Genomic DNA, 15,576 nt, shown 5'->3' with positions numbered 1-15,576 from the left:
CTGCCTTCAAGTCGATTCTGACTTATGGCAACCCTATGAATAGGGTTTTCATGAGGCTGAGAGGCAGTGACTGGGCCAAGGTCACCCAGTGAGCTTCATGGCTATGTGGGGATTCAAACCCTGGTCACCACTACACTGTCTACACTTTAGACAGCTAGAATATGCCAAAAACCACAACTTGCGTGTCTGTGTATTGTATACAATCATTTTCACACATGGCAGCAGGCGAATTTTGAACATATGTGTTAAAGCCTGCATGCGTTAACTCTCATGCAGCTGGACCCTTCGCAGAGTTCGACAATGTTTTTTCAGTAGCATCATGTCAATTGGATTAAACTCTGTTGAATTCAGCAGGCCTTTTTTCCAAGTAAAGGTGTAACAGAATAGAAAGTGGAAGTCATGTCAACCCAACTCTAAAGAATTAGCTAAGTTTGGAAAAAGAGAAAACAGAGTTTTTACAATTAAACATGGAAGACAATATTTTATGTTCAGGCATATAGAAGATTTCAAGGGCAATTTAACATGAGAGTTTTTCACTAGAACACTGATAGTGGGGAGGGGGTCAAGATGGCGACTGAGTCGGTTGAATGATTACTCGGCTCCTATATTATTTTTATATCTTTGGCCATTGTGAGTTATCTAAAGTGAACGGACTCAATATAGGAGTAAGACAACTCCTCTATCTTCCCTGGGCTTTTGAAAACATCTGAAAGGAAAAGTGAGTAACCGGAGAGATAAGCTACAAAGCAGTTTATGTTGAGACCTGGAGGAGGGGAACACACAGGAACAGCAAGCTGAAAACATCGACTGCTTCTTTATTGTATCGCAAGGAAGCAAGGAAGCTCCAGTTTCTTTTCAAGTACATCTCTGTAGTGGAATAGACGTAATTCCAGCGCACATACACAGGTACTCTCTATTATCTTTTTCCCAGCGGCTCGGCACCTCACTTAATTAATATAAACATCAATGTAGCTGCAATTTCAACGGAGAGAGAAGAGTTCTAAAACACTAAACTGAATTCTTACTCGTAGGAGCACGAGAGCAGAAGTAAACCTGAACTATAAACTACATAAGGGGGTAGAAACATTTTTGTGAGTTGGAAGGAGTAATTCTACATGGACCTTTAACAGCTTTGACGTCACGACCCCCCTTGCATATTACAAACTAATTAGTCTCTCACTCCTACAAAGCCTTGACTCCTTTCTTTAACATTGCAGCTGCCAAAGTATCTTTTATTGAAATCAGAACAGAGTGCTAGGAGGTGAAGAGAAATTAGTGCTGTTTAAGCATATTTCACTCTTTGAAATTCACCTGACGGGTACAAAATGGTGACCACGCGTGCTCAAAGCCGTAGTACTATAATTAACAGCTCAACTCCTAATTTAATCCAAAAATCAATATTAGACTATTGTGGGATAATTAAAAGTAATAAACCTACAGCAAAAGTAAAAGAGCAGCAGATGGACCAAAGAACTCCAGAATTAACACCTATGGAGAGTCTGGGTTTCTTTGACAGCACCAGTTTTATAACTGAGACAGGAGATCATCTAGAAGATAGAAGAAACTCAGACAAGCATTCCTATAACGAAAGTCCAACAAACTGGTCCACTGATCCTGATTTGAGAGAAGACACTTTCCAATTTTGTAGACAAACACAACTTACAGTAAGCAAAGAAACTCTAGATTCTTTAAAGGAAAACTCAGGCAATTTAGTTTTGGGAGAGAACGAGGAAGAAACTCCTTCCTCATGGGAAATTTTAAGAGATCAATGTTTTTTAACCAAGCAGACAACGGAAAAAATTTTTCATAACATGGATAAACTGCAGCAGGAAGTCTCTGGCCTGAAAGCTACCATTGGAACTTTAGTTGCCCTTGTAGAGTTGGGAATTCTGACGATAGCCCCTCAGACAAATTTTACTATTCAAGGTTTGGAGGACACCGTGCCACAGAAAGAACAAGCAGTTAGAGATATTCGGCATAAGGAGGATTTCGACCAAAACACAACAACTCAACAACTAAAAGATATACTTGAAGACTGGAACAAGCACTCAGAGACATTCCCTTATGTTGGTAACCAAGAGCAAGCTCTCAGCAATAACGATGTTTCCATTTTAAATCTCACACCCTCCGACCCAAGACTTTTAATAATTGATAAATATTCAGATAAGGCCTCTACTCCACTGATAGTGGAAAACATGAGTTGCCCACCTAATATTTTTAAGCAAACCCTGAAAACTCCATCAGAAGAAGATGGTTCAGTCAAGTTTCACCAACAGTCTCCCCGTATGGTTCAGCAACGTAGATGGGAGGCAACCGAGGAACTCAGTGAATCATCACATCCCCTAAAATACAACTATAAAGACAATAGAAGGAAAAGGAGTAAATACAACCCTTTTTATAAGAAAAGGATTAGATCAAAGGAAAGAATACCGAATGACTTTCAAGTGATCATCCACAACTGGTTAGTGAGAAAATCAGGAGGGAGATTAAGTTCGTGGAAAGAACTCCTAACTGATATTCAATCTATATTGGGAACAGCCCTTGACATAAGAAAAGGAGTTTTTTGCAAATGTCTACCCTCTTTTGGTCAATTGGGAAGCATCGAGCTCACATTTCGGAGTTCGGAGTTAGGGTACAATTTCTGGTCCCTATTACATAGGTTTTCCAACAGAGGGCTACTATTTGAACTCATAAGAACACCAAACAAGTCCTCTCAAGGGCATCATAATATTTCCACTTGGATTCCAAAGACTGGAAGTAAAAGATGGCTGGAATATAACACTGGGGAAAATAGAGGCTGGAGGAATCAGAGATACGAGCTCCCCAAATTTGTAACGTACCCAAATAACATCAGGCTGCAAACACATACCCACAACCAGAAAAATTGGAGAACACAACACATGATCCATATTAAAGATAAATATTGGATCAAGGGTGATAATAATAAGCCCAGAGATTACTCTCCTAAAACCTCCTTGGACTATTCTAAATGACTTGATACAAAATATAAAGGGTTAAAGATAATCTCCTGGAACGTGGCAGGTTGGGAAAATAAGATGGCAGATAAAGAATTTATTGAGATGCTCCAACTATATGATATAGTCTGTTTACAGGAGACTTGGACTAATGAACTCAATTCTCCACTGCTGCGGGGTTACAAATCATTCTATCTACCAGCCACAAAGAAATTCAAGAAGGGCAGAGGTAGTGGTGGACTGGTGTCCTTCTTATCGCTGGAATTAATCGAAGAATCCCAGTTGGTTAAATTGGAATCTCAAAATAACTATCTTCTTCCAGTACAATTAAAAACAGAGACTGGAGACCCCTTCTTCTGCATAAACACATATTTTCCACCGTCTAACAACCCTGTAACCGTTACCAAGATATGGAAGGATTTAGTATCTTTACTGGAACAGATAGATCAGAAGTTCCTGCAAGCATATATTCTAATCTGCGGGGATTTTAATGCCCGAATTGGGGCAATTTCAGAAGGTTTCTTTCATCCCTTCGGTTTAGATCTGGAAGAGATCTTTCTAACTCCCCACACCTCGATGGACAGCAAATACAATCAACAAGGTCTTAAATTCTTAGAATTTATATACCATCAAAATTTATATTCGCTGCATGGGAGTCCACTGGACATAACTGAAGGTTATTATACCTATCTGAGCAATTTGGGTGCCAGTGTTATCGATCATATAATGGTTTCAGTCTCACTTTTCCCTTTAGTAAGTGCTTTTGAAATTCTTGGAAGAACAGAAAGCGATCATCTCCCCTTAGTGGTGACTTTAAATCCCTTGTTGGAACGGATGCCAATAACAGATACAACTAATCTTACCGGGGAAATGCTGGGCGAAAGGAGACTGAAATGGTCTAACAAATTAAGTAGTAACATCCAGCAAAAACTACAAAACAATTTTCTGATGAGCAGGCGACAACAATTTGGGGATAACTCAGCGAATCATATAGATATTTTCCAGCAAATAGTTACTGAACTTAGACCTTGATTAATAACAACTAAAGATAAAAGTAAACAGATATTCCAACACGGCTGGTTTGATGCAGAGTGTAGGAAGGCTAAGAAAGTATTAAAAAAAAAAATCAGAGAATCCTGTAAGAAACCTTCAAAAGAGAAAACGGAAGAGTTAATTAAATGTAGGACGGAATATAAAAGTTTACTTAAAAATAAGAAAGGGGTATATATAAAAACTCAGTGGCAAGAATTGGAACAAACAGTAAGGGAACACAATGAAGGTAAATTCTGGGAGCTGGTTGCACGAGGATTAAAGGAAATAAGATCTACCTCGGAGGCTGCAGTTCCTGCTTCTTCCTGGATTAAGCACTTTACTAACTTATTTGGTGGTCAACCTAATGATAGTGCAGAGATTGAGATATCTAAAAACTTTGATAACTTACCTGAGTGGCATCCAGTAACTACACATGAGATAAAGACGCTTATTGCATCCTTGAAAACTAAAAAAGCACCAGGAGAAGATATGCTTCCCCCAGAACTCTTTACAGAAAATGTAGACTGGTGGATACCCATCCTGGTTGGATTATTCACCACAATCAACAGCTCTGGTCAAATGCCTCTCGGATGGAAAACAAGCATAATATTTCCAATCTATAAAAAAGGGGATAGAAATGACCCACAAAACTATCGTCCAATCAGTTTGTTAGACATCCCCTCAAAAATATATGCTCGATATTTACTGCAAAAACTAACTGATTGGCTGCAAGATAATTTGATTATCCAGGAAGAACAAGCAGGGTTTAGAAGAGGTTACAGCACGATTGACCAATGCTTTGTCTTAAATCATATTATAGCGAAATACACTAAGAACAGAAGACATCTGTATGCTGCCTTTATTGACCTCACTGCAGCTTTTGACTCAATCAACAGATCCAGACTATGGGAGAAATTACAAAGCATTGAGATGGATCGTAGACTTTTACAGTTGATTCAAGAGTTGTATAGCAACACAGAACTGAGGATCAGAATTGGCTTAAAGGGTGCATTAACTGAAGCTTTGAAAACTACACGAGGGGTGAAGCAGGGATGCATTTTGGCTCCCACTCTTTTTAATATTTATATCAATGATCTGGTCCCATGGTTAGCTCGAGTAGATTCGCCTGCACCAGCAATTAGCAATAGAAAGATTTTTATTTTAATGTATGCAGATGACTTGGTACTTATTTCTCTTTCTCGTTTGGGCCTTAAAAACCTCCTTGACTCATTCAGCACTTACTGTAAAAATGAGAATTTATTGATAAACTACTCTAAGTCTAAAATTATGGTCTTTGGCAAACGTAATCCAAGGTATAAATGGTGTTTGGATCAACAGGTCTTAGAACAAGTCCGCTCATTCAGATATTTAGGGATAGTTTTCAGCGAGTCCCTTTCGTGGAAACGGCATAGTGAGATGATTAAGCTGAAAGCAGAGAGAACAATTGGAGCCTTAATGAAATTTTATTATAATAAGGGTGGACAATTGATCGAACCTGCCTTAAAGATCTTTGGCAGTAAAGTAGTCACACAAATGCTCTATGGGGTAGAGGTATGGGGAGCAGATACGAATGTGATCACAACCCTGGAAATAGTGCAGAATAAATTCTTTAGAAAACTATACTCCTTACCCCCAGGAACACCTGCAGCTTTCTTGAGAACAGAAACTGGCTGGCCATCTATAAAGATAAAAGCTGTGTGGCTCCGCTTGAATTATTTTAAGCGAATTGCTTCTTTGATAACGGAACGTTTACCAACTTTGTGTTATAAGGAGTTAGAAAATAACCATAACTGGAAGTTAATGTCCCATAACCTCTTAAATAGCTACCATCTTCCCGAGCTAAAATATCTCGTGGACATAGAAAAAAGACACCTAAGGGACTGGCTCCTTTGGATAGACGCTAAAAGAGATCTGTGTCTAATCAAAAAATCCAGATTTTCTACTTATTTTGCATTAGTGAAAACAGAACATTTTAGAGCTTGTTATCTGACTAAATTAAGGCTAGCCCCCTTAAGAATTGCTTTCATGGAACTTCGGTTCCAAGTTATGCCTACAGCGGTACTGGATGGTCGTTATCAGAAAGTGCCATTTGAAAGAAGACTGTGTATTTGTGATCTAGGAGAGGTGGAGGATATTGTGCATTACATGTTAAGATGCCCTCTATACGATCACCCAAGAGAGAGATTTATTAAACCTTTGTTGTCCCAGGGAAATGGGAACTCCCTGGAGGAGACCTTATATCTCCTGAGTGATGTTAACAGCTACGTGACCCACAAGGTGGCTCTTTTTGCCCTTGCGGCAAAAAAGATCAGAAAAAAAGAATTAGACTACATAGCAATTAACTGCCAGGGAGACTCTGCTTGTTAATTTTTATTATGTATATTTTCTATGTCTTTGTTTATATTCAATATTAAAGTTTTGTACAGTATTTGTCATGGCTTATGGCTAGCACAATAAACATTTTTGACTTGACTTGATAGTAGAACACTATCAGTGCTCTTCACTGGAGCCTTTGGCTGAGATATGAATGTAAGAATTGCCTTGCTCAAACAGACAGATGCCATTGGATGTTCACAAGCAGGGCATGAACATGATGGTCATTCCCTGTTGCTTATTCCCAGAATCAAGTAATCAGGGTAGATTATCTCGGTGAGCAGAAGCTCCATTCACCTATCATAGTTATTGACAGACATGAATTGGTCTAAATTTTCCTTTAAAGATATCAAAACCATTCTACATATTAGATAGAAGAAGGTAGTGGACTCACGTATAGAATTCAGACTCAAAGTGGGAGGGCCATATTTAACACTTCCAGCCATGAAGCTCACTAGGTGACCTTGGGCCAGTCACTGCCTCTCAGCCTCAGAGGGAGGCAATGGTAAATCACCTCTGAATACCGCTTACCATGAAAACCCTATTCGTAGGGTCGCCATAAGTCGGGATCGACTTGAAGGCAGCCCATTTCCATTTCCTCATTCTGCATAATGTATAGAAGAGCTGCAAGACATAGTCTCCATAACAGACATACACAGAGAAAGCAGAAAGAGATGGCAGAATCCTAAAGTGTAAGACTGGAGTGAACCACTCCAGTGGGATACGGTTATCCCTGGATATAAACTATATTGGAAGGACAGGGAAGGACGTATTGGTGGCGGAGTCGCTCTATACGTGAAAGAAGGCATTGAATCCAGCAAGCTCGAAACCCCAAAAGAGGCAGACTCCTCCACAGAATCGTTGTGGGTGGTGATACCGTGCCCCAGGAGGGACTTAATACTGGGAACGATCTATCGTCCCCCTGATCAAAATGCTCAGGGAGACCTTGAGATGAGATATGAAATTGAGGAAGCATCCAAACTAGGAAATGTGGTAGTAATGGGTGACTTCAACTACCCGGACATAGACTGGCTGCATATGTGTTCCAGTCATGACAAAGAAGCAAAGTTTCTAGATATTCTAAATGACTATTCCCTAGACCAGTTGGTCATGGAACCGACCAGAGGGACGGCAACCCTGGACTTAATCCTCAGTGGGGACGGGGACCTGGTGCGAGATGTAAGTGTTCTTGAACCGATTGGGAGCAGTGACCACAGTGCTATTAAATTAAACATACATGTAAATGGCCAATTGCCAAGAAAATCCAACACGGTCACATTTGACTTCAAAAGAGGAAACTTCACAAAAATGAGGGGATTGGTAAAAAGAAAGCTGAAAAACAAAGTCCAGAGGGTCACATCACTCGAAAATGCTTGGAAGTTGTTTAAAAACACTATATTAGAAGCTCAACTGGAGTGCATACTGCAGATCAGAAAAGGTACCGCCAGGGCCAAGAAGATGCCAGCATGGTTAACGAGCAAAGTCAAGGAAGCTCTTAGAGGCAAAAAGTCTTCCTTCAGAAAATGGAAGTCTTGTCCGAATGAAGAAAATAAAAAAGAACACAAACTCTGGCAAAAGAAATGCAAGAAGACAATAAGGGATGCTAAAAAAGAATTTGAGGAGCACATTGCTAAGAACATAAAAACCAACAACAAAAAATTCTATAAATACATTCAAAGCAGGAGACCATCTAGGGAGACAATTGGACCCTTGGATGATAAGGGAGTCAAAGGTGTACTAAAGAACGATAAGGAGATTGCAGAGAAGCTAAATAAATTCTTTGCATCTGTCTTCACAGTGGAAGATATAGGGCAGATCCCTGAACCTGAACTAACATTTGCAGGAAGGGATTCTGAGGAACTAAGACAAATAGTGGTAACGAGAGAGGAAGTTCTAAGCTTAATGGACAATATAAAAACTGACAAATCACCGGGCCCGGATGGCATCCACCCGAGAGTTCTCAAAGAACTCAAAGGTGAAATTGCTGATCTGCTAACTAAAATATGTAACTTGTCCCTCGGGTCCTCCTCCGTGCCTGAGGACTGGAAAGTGGCAAATGTAACGCCAATCTTCAAAAAGGGATCCAGAGGGGATCCCGGAAATTACAGGCCAGTTAGCTTAACTTCTGTCCCTGGAAAACTGGTAGAAAGTATGATTAAAGCTAGATTAATTAAGCACATAGAAGAACAAGCCTTGCTGAAGCACAGCCAGCATGGCTTCTGCAAGGGAAAGTCCTGTCTCAGTAACCTATTAGAATTCTTTGAGAGTGTCAACAAGCATATAGATAGAGGTGATCCAGTGGACATAGTGTACTTAGACTTTCAAAAACCGTTTGACAAGGTACCTCACCAAAGGCTTCTGAGGAAGCTTAGCAGTCATGGAATAAGAGGAGAGGTCCTCTTGTGGATAAGGAATTGGTTAAGAAGCAGAAAGCAGAGAGTAGGAATAAACGGACAGTTCTCCCAATGGAGGGCTGTAGAAAGTGGAGTCCCTCAAGGATCGGTATTGGGACCTGTACTTTTCAACTTGTTCATTAATGACCTAGAATTAGGAGTGAGCAGTGAAGTGGCCAAGTTTGCTCACGACACTAAATTGTTCAGGGTTGTTAAAACAAAAAGGGATTGCGAAGAGCTCCAAAAAGACCTCTCCAAACTGAGTGAATGGGCGGAAAAATGGCAAATGCAATTCAATATAAACAAGTGTAAAATTATGCATATTGGAGCAAACAATCTTCATTTCACATATACGCTCATGGGGTCTGAACTGGCGGTGACCGACCAGAAGAGAGACCTCGGGGTTGTAGTGGACAGCACGATGAAAATGTCGACCCAGTGTGCGGCAGCTGTGAAAAAGGCAAATTCCATGCTAGCAATAATTAGGAAAGGTATTGAAAATAAAACAGCCGATATCATAATGCCGTTGTATAAATCTATGGTGCGGCCGCATTTGGAATACTGTGTACAGTTCTGGTCGCCTCATCTCAAAAAGGATATTCTAGAGTTGGAAAAGGTTCAGAAGAGGGCAACCAGAATGATCAAGGGGATGGAGCGACTCCCTTACGAGGAAAGGTTGCAGCATTTGGGGCTTTTTAGTTTAGAGAAAAGGCGGGTCAGAGGAGACATGATAGAAGTGTATAAAATTATGCATGGCATTGAGAAAGTGGATAGAGAAAAGTTCTTCTCCCTCTCTCATAATACTAGAACTCGTGGACATTCCAAGAAGCTGAATGTTGGAAGATTCAGGACAGACAAAAGGAAGTACTTCTTTACTCAGCGCATAGTTAAACTATGGAATTTGCTCCCACAAGATGCAGTAATGGCCACCAGCTTGGATGGCTTTAAAAGAAGATTAGACAAATTCATGGAGGACAGGGCTATCAATGGCTACTAGCCATAATGGCTGTGCTGTGCCACCCTAGTCAGAGGCAGCATGCTTCTGAAAACCAGTTGCCGGAAGCCTCAGGAGGGGAGAGTGTTCTTGCACTCGGGTCCTGCTTGCGGGCTTCCCCCAGGCACCTGGTTGGCCACTGTGAGAACAGGATGCTGGACTAGATGGGCCACTGGCCTGATCCAGCAGGCTCTTCTTATGTTCTTATGTTCTTATGTTCACTTCAGATTTCAGATGAGGTTCTGTTTTTGACTGCTCTATAATACACACAAGAATCTCTTTAAAAACCCCACGCATGAGAGTGCAAGATTGTTTTCTAACTTTATTCCTTACAAGTTTTCTGCTTCCAGGAAGGTTTGGTTTTGTGTAGTGGGTTGGGGGAGCATTAAAATACCTATGCACACATTCCACTTGCAATCTTAGGAAGTACATGTCATTCTACCATCTTATTACTTCACTCTTATTACTTTATTCTGCTGCATGTGTGAACCAACACTGTACTTCTTGTGGTGGTACATCAGATGAGAAAAAATTGGTCTTCAAGCATCACATCCCAATGACTTCATAGAGAAATAAATACAATCATTTTACAGGGAGCTCCAAGCAAACTTTGCACCTTCGGCCTAACCATCCGTGATGAAAAACTAGTCTACTACCAAGGCATCGCGCAGCCGGTAATCCTTCTACTTCCATCGGTACTCTTCCATGCCTCACAGGCCAACGGTATTCTGCGGGATGCTCTCATTGGCCCTAACCTGCCCCAACGCTTAGCAACGAGAAAGGCAGGCTCCGCCCCAGAGGGAACATGAGTTCTGGACTATACCAACTGGGAATGAGGGGGCGGAAAACGAGAAAGGAAACCGTTAAGGAGGACCTCCAATTTTCCCAGGAGGGAGGGGAGTAAGGGTTAACGGCATGGCGATCTCACCTGTCCCGGAGACGCGTCTGAAGGCAACGAAGTTGGTCGTCATAATAGCCGCTAACCGCGAAAGGGCTTTGAGTCCCATGCGCGCTGCTGGCCATCGCACAAGCACGGCAGACAGGCCTATACGCGCCTGTTTGTTTTTCCGGTGTCTACGATACAAGGCTTGGTCCCGAGATGCGCCACGGTCAACCCGCCTCTCCTTCCCCGTAAGCCAATCGCCGGCCAGACGAAGAAATGAAGCCACGCCTAGTCTCTCCTCTCAGAACGCTGGTGACATTAAGGAGAAAGTGGGAGGGAGAAAAAGGAACCCTTTCCAACCCGCCTTCTATTGTAATACACATTTACTCATAAGAAAGTCTTGCTGAGTTCACCGGGGCTTAATCCCAGGTAAGTGTGTCTAGGATTGAGGCCTGCTCCTGTACACAATTGTTCAGAAATAAGTCCTGCTGAGTTCAGTTGGACATCCTCCGTAATAAGTGTAGTGCAGGGTGCGTGGTTAAGTTTCCTATGGGATAAAATCAACTGGATTTTTGAAAGTGTTTCAACTTGGTTTGGTCGTTTTCGTCATTTATTGCCTGATCTCGTGTCTGTTTTCTCGGAAGTAAATCCCATTAAGGTCAGCAGGATTTAGTCCCAATTGGGTCGCCATGAGTCGGGATCGACTTGAAGGCAGTCCATTTACATTTTCCAAATGTGCATGGGATTAGTGTCTGTTTTGTGTAATAATTTCTGCTATGAAATCTTTGATGTATTTCAAAGTTATTGGTGAACGAGTCACAAAATTAGTCCACAGGACCTCCAAAACAATAAAAGCTCCTAGCTGGAACTGAATGACATCCAAGTCATATCCACAGACCAAACAGCTGAAGTAGTTGGACTTGAACTGATTTATTTCCCCTAAAAATCTGCATTGCATAGCAGGTCTCCACTGTCAGATGTCAGATAATGTTCCATGGGATATTCATTATTATTATTATTATTATTATTATTATTATTCACAAGCTTTTTTAGGTTGCATCCATAGAGTAGGCTCATTGAAATTAATATACATGACTAACTTAGGCTCATTAATTTCAGTGGGTCTGTTTTGAGTAGAACTTAATTGAATACAATCTTTAAATATGAAATGTAATAGTACTATAAAATAACTTGTATTCCAAAGCATTTGATTTATACTGAATTTAATGTGTCTCTTCCGTGACCCATCTAGCTCTAGCTCATAAAACTATAGGCCCCTTGTGTGAAATTGCATGCCAATTCGCCATTAAATCATGTTGCACAACACAGGACAACCGCTGCTGCACAAAGTATATGCATAAAGGTTGAGCAAATGCACAAAAGAGGGAACAAGGAGCAGTTATTTTTAAAAAACACCCCACAATGTATAAGAGTACTTAGCCATATTGGCAATGTGTTCCATTCATCCTTGGTCAGTAATGATAACCTGGCAGATAGAGACAGTAGCCAAGTACTGCCTGTTTGCACTGGTCCACCTTGATAATGTTGTACTCCAAACTGTAATATAACTAAGATCTAAAAATAAATTAGGTTCCTTACTATTAATACTTTTGTTTGTTTTCTTTTAGTTGTGCATTTGTGGGCTGAGAATGGAGAGGTGGAAGAAAACAGAACAAAATAAGTTCTAAGAGAAGTTTATTTTGAGCTAAGGGGAGTAACTAATGAAAATAATAATAAGCAGACCACGTTTAATATTTGTAGTTTATCCTTTTGTTTGGTTAAGCCATACTAACAAATAATATTTAGATTGTGTACCCCTTGCAGATGGATTTCCCATAAGACTGCAGGACAGGAAGGAAGGAAGAAGAAAAGAAGTAGGGGTTGGGGGCGGAAACAACAAGAAAATACATTGAAGGAAGCAGGCGCAGAGTGGGCTGGATTTTCTCTCCTTTCCTGTTGAATTTAATTTGGCCCTGTTCCTATTAAACTAGAATAGACACTTTACAGGTACAGCACCAAATTCAATTCAGTTTATGGGAAATCCATAACTGCCTACTCAAGGTCCTACACGCTGCCCATGGTCAACACCATTCCTCTTTTTTTTGGAAAAGGCACTTGTAATAAAAAAGAAAAGGCCTGCTTCCTCCTTGATTTCCACAATAAGGAATCCATTACTCCCAGGGCTGTGGAGTCGTGGAGTCGGAGTCGGAAGCAATTTTGGGTAGAAATGTACCGACTCCGGCTTCAAAATAAATTTTGATTGACAAATTTTTCAAAATATAAATTCAAAATGTCAAAGAAGCTTCCCATGAAGTCAGCTGTAGTTGAGCATTTCACCATAACTCAAGATGGAAAACATTTTGTGTGTCAGTGTATGACACAGAATCCAGATGAAGACAAATGCTGTGATGCCAAGATCAGCGCATATTCAGGCAGCGATAAAAATGCTCCTATGAGAGCTTCCAACTTAAAAAGACATTTACAGCCCTTTCCAGGGCTGTGGAGTTGGAAGCAATTTTGGGTGGAGTCAGAGTCGGGGTCAGACAGTAGAAAAATAGAGGAGTCGGAGTCGAAGGTTTGGCATACCAACTCCACAGCCCTGATTACTCCTACAGAGGAGTTTCTCCTTAGAACCTACCAAACTTCAGAATAAAGACTTCGGTATTCTTTGATCATTTTACACATTTCAATTCCAGTTGTTCTTATTCATACACCTACCCACAGAATTCCCCATGCCAAACTCCTGTTGTTTTTTGTATTCCATTTGCTCACCGGTTTTCTCAGATTGCTTGCCTATTTTGTCCTGGAATATTATTTCTATCAACTCCTGATAGCTTTTACAAAGAACGTAAAAGGGTTCATGTTTCAGCAAGGAGTGTAGAGTAGATAGCCAGGTGATTTGATATACAGATCTCATTATCTTGATTCCAAAGTCCAGAGTGGACTTTAATAATCATTTAGGATATCCAGTAACTGGTATGCTGTTTGTCTAAGCTGTTGAAACAAATCATGGAAGTGTACTTAAGTATAGTTTCTTGGGAAAAACAATCTTAACCAACATACCAGTGCTCATTTTTTTCTAATGAATAATGATATTGATGTGGAAAGCCTGATTTGCTTTGAAATAACAAGCCTGTCTGAGAGAGTAATGTGATGTTCATTTCAGTTATTTATTATATCTGTATACCACCATTTTGACAAGGTACTCACAGTAGTTTACATTTTATAAGAACAGGTTAGCATCTTAAGAGATACGCTTTAAAAAAGAAAAGGGAATAGAGAGGAAAAAGGAAGATAAGCAAATTCAGGTGCCAACTCTTTTATGTTGCACAACACAAATCCACTCCTTGCAATACCGGCAAAAATGCGATTTGCTGTTTAAAATCAGGAATCATCCGCTGTGCCTTCAGGAGTTAGGATGCAATACCACGGACTTTACAGCTGATGGGCGGTTTTGGGGCGTTTCCCCTTGCCCCTTCTCCTCATTCCAGCCAATCACGTATCTGCACTTCTGCGCATGTGCAAGAATAAGCCCGGGGAAAATTGAACCAATCATCGCAATGGTGGGGTGTTGGGGGGGGTCTGCAACTACTGCGCAGATGCATTTAATTTTTTGCCAGCCTGGAAACTGGGTGGCTGCTCTGGGTGAGATCTGCAATGCACAGCAAGCGAGAAAGGGGGGGTAGTCAGTTTCACCCTGCCTCCAGAAAGCTTTGTCAATTTCATTGTACTTGCTGGGGTTTTTGCTTCAAATCAGAAAAGCATACATTCCTTGAAGTGTAATATGGCAAATACAAACTTAGAAAATGGCTTCTGGTCGGTTTCAAGCCCACTGGGAAAGCTTTGTCAATTTCATTCTCTGTGGGAAGGAAAGGGAGAAGGAGGGGGGGTGACAGTTTCTTGCTTTTTTGGAGAAATAAATGCAATTGCCAGAGTGTGTATCTCCTTAAATATCAATAAAGGCAGAAAAGCATACATTCATTTAAGCATAATATCGCAAATACAAACAAGGCAGGCGTGAAACCGACCAGCAGCCTTTCCTTCCGAGGCGAGAACTCCTTTACAGCCATATTGTGCTTCGTTGCAAAGGGGGAGAGGAGCATACGTAATTTTTTTGCTGACCAATTGGTTGATAGGGGGAGGTTTTAGAGGCGGAGCTTGGAAAAAGCGAAAAGAATGTAGTGGTCTTACCGCTGCGGGTGCGGGTGCAAAAAAGCCTTTTTTTTAATTGGGAAAGAGCGAACTAAAAGGCAAAGTGAGGACTATCAGATGACAAACCGAATATGGAAACCGTGGATTATCCCGCTCCGTTTGGAAAAGCCCACAGTGTCTCACCTCTTTCTTAAGATGCAGGCAGCTTGCACAGCAGAACTTCTTGGTGAATTTGTTGTTCTGTTTGTCTCCTACTCTGCTGCTGTCCATAGCATTGGTAACTGGCCTCTTGAGATACCCACCTCTTCTTGCCTTATGGTAGGATTGCCTCAATGTAAAATGTACTTTTTCAAGTAGAAACAATAAAATAGAGGATTACATGCCAGTGCCACAAAAGGTAGATATAAAACTGCAAATGATGTTCTCTGCTTGTATCAAGATTCCATTCCTTCTGGTAAATTACACCAATTCTGTTACTCTATAGTTTTGCAAATCAAGGATTTGCATAAATTCAGCTGTGAGCTTTTTTTTTTTTAATGAAGTTATGCTTCTTTATTTGATTTTGCTGTGCAACTTGGAATTCAGCTAAACCTTCCACACCATTTGGGACACAAATGAATACATTTTTCTTTACCATCCCCTTTTAAAATTTGTAAAGCTGGCCCTAATGTAAAAGGCATACACCAAATTTACATAATGCTCATATAAGACTTTAGTTAATGAAAAGTCCTAAATGAAGAGCACTGTAAATATTGGTAATCAAAGAGCAAATAA

At 40.7% G+C, this 15,576-nt stretch overlaps 1 protein-coding gene across 8 annotated transcripts in view; it reads right to left on the bottom strand.

The window, feature by feature from the left end:
- Positions 1–15,576, bottom strand: part of KIZ (kizuna centrosomal protein) — a 165,566-nt gene that overhangs the window by 127,470 nt on the left and 22,520 nt on the right. The window contains exon 1 of one of the 8 annotated variants that reach the window (XM_061587990.1): positions 14,986–15,006. The exons of 1 other annotated variant lie outside the window; for it this stretch is intronic. Coding sequence is in view for 4 of the 7 variants with exons in the window: in XM_061587986.1 (XP_061443970.1) it covers positions 10,696–10,790 (95 nt within the window). In the remaining 3 variants the exon portion in view is untranslated. Of the gene's footprint in view, positions 1–10,695; positions 10,919–14,985; positions 15,007–15,576 lie in introns of those variants that run through there. 6 more of the 8 variants (XM_061587954.1, XM_061587974.1, XM_061587984.1 and 3 more) reach the window with 6 other exon arrangements.

The sequence above is a fragment of the Rhineura floridana genome, chromosome 1 (genome assembly GCF_030035675.1).
Source record: "Rhineura floridana isolate rRhiFlo1 chromosome 1, rRhiFlo1.hap2, whole genome shotgun sequence".
Classification (NCBI taxonomy): Eukaryota; Metazoa; Chordata; class Lepidosauria; order Squamata; family Rhineuridae; genus Rhineura; species Rhineura floridana.
This window is presented reverse-complemented; position numbering and strand designations above follow the sequence as displayed.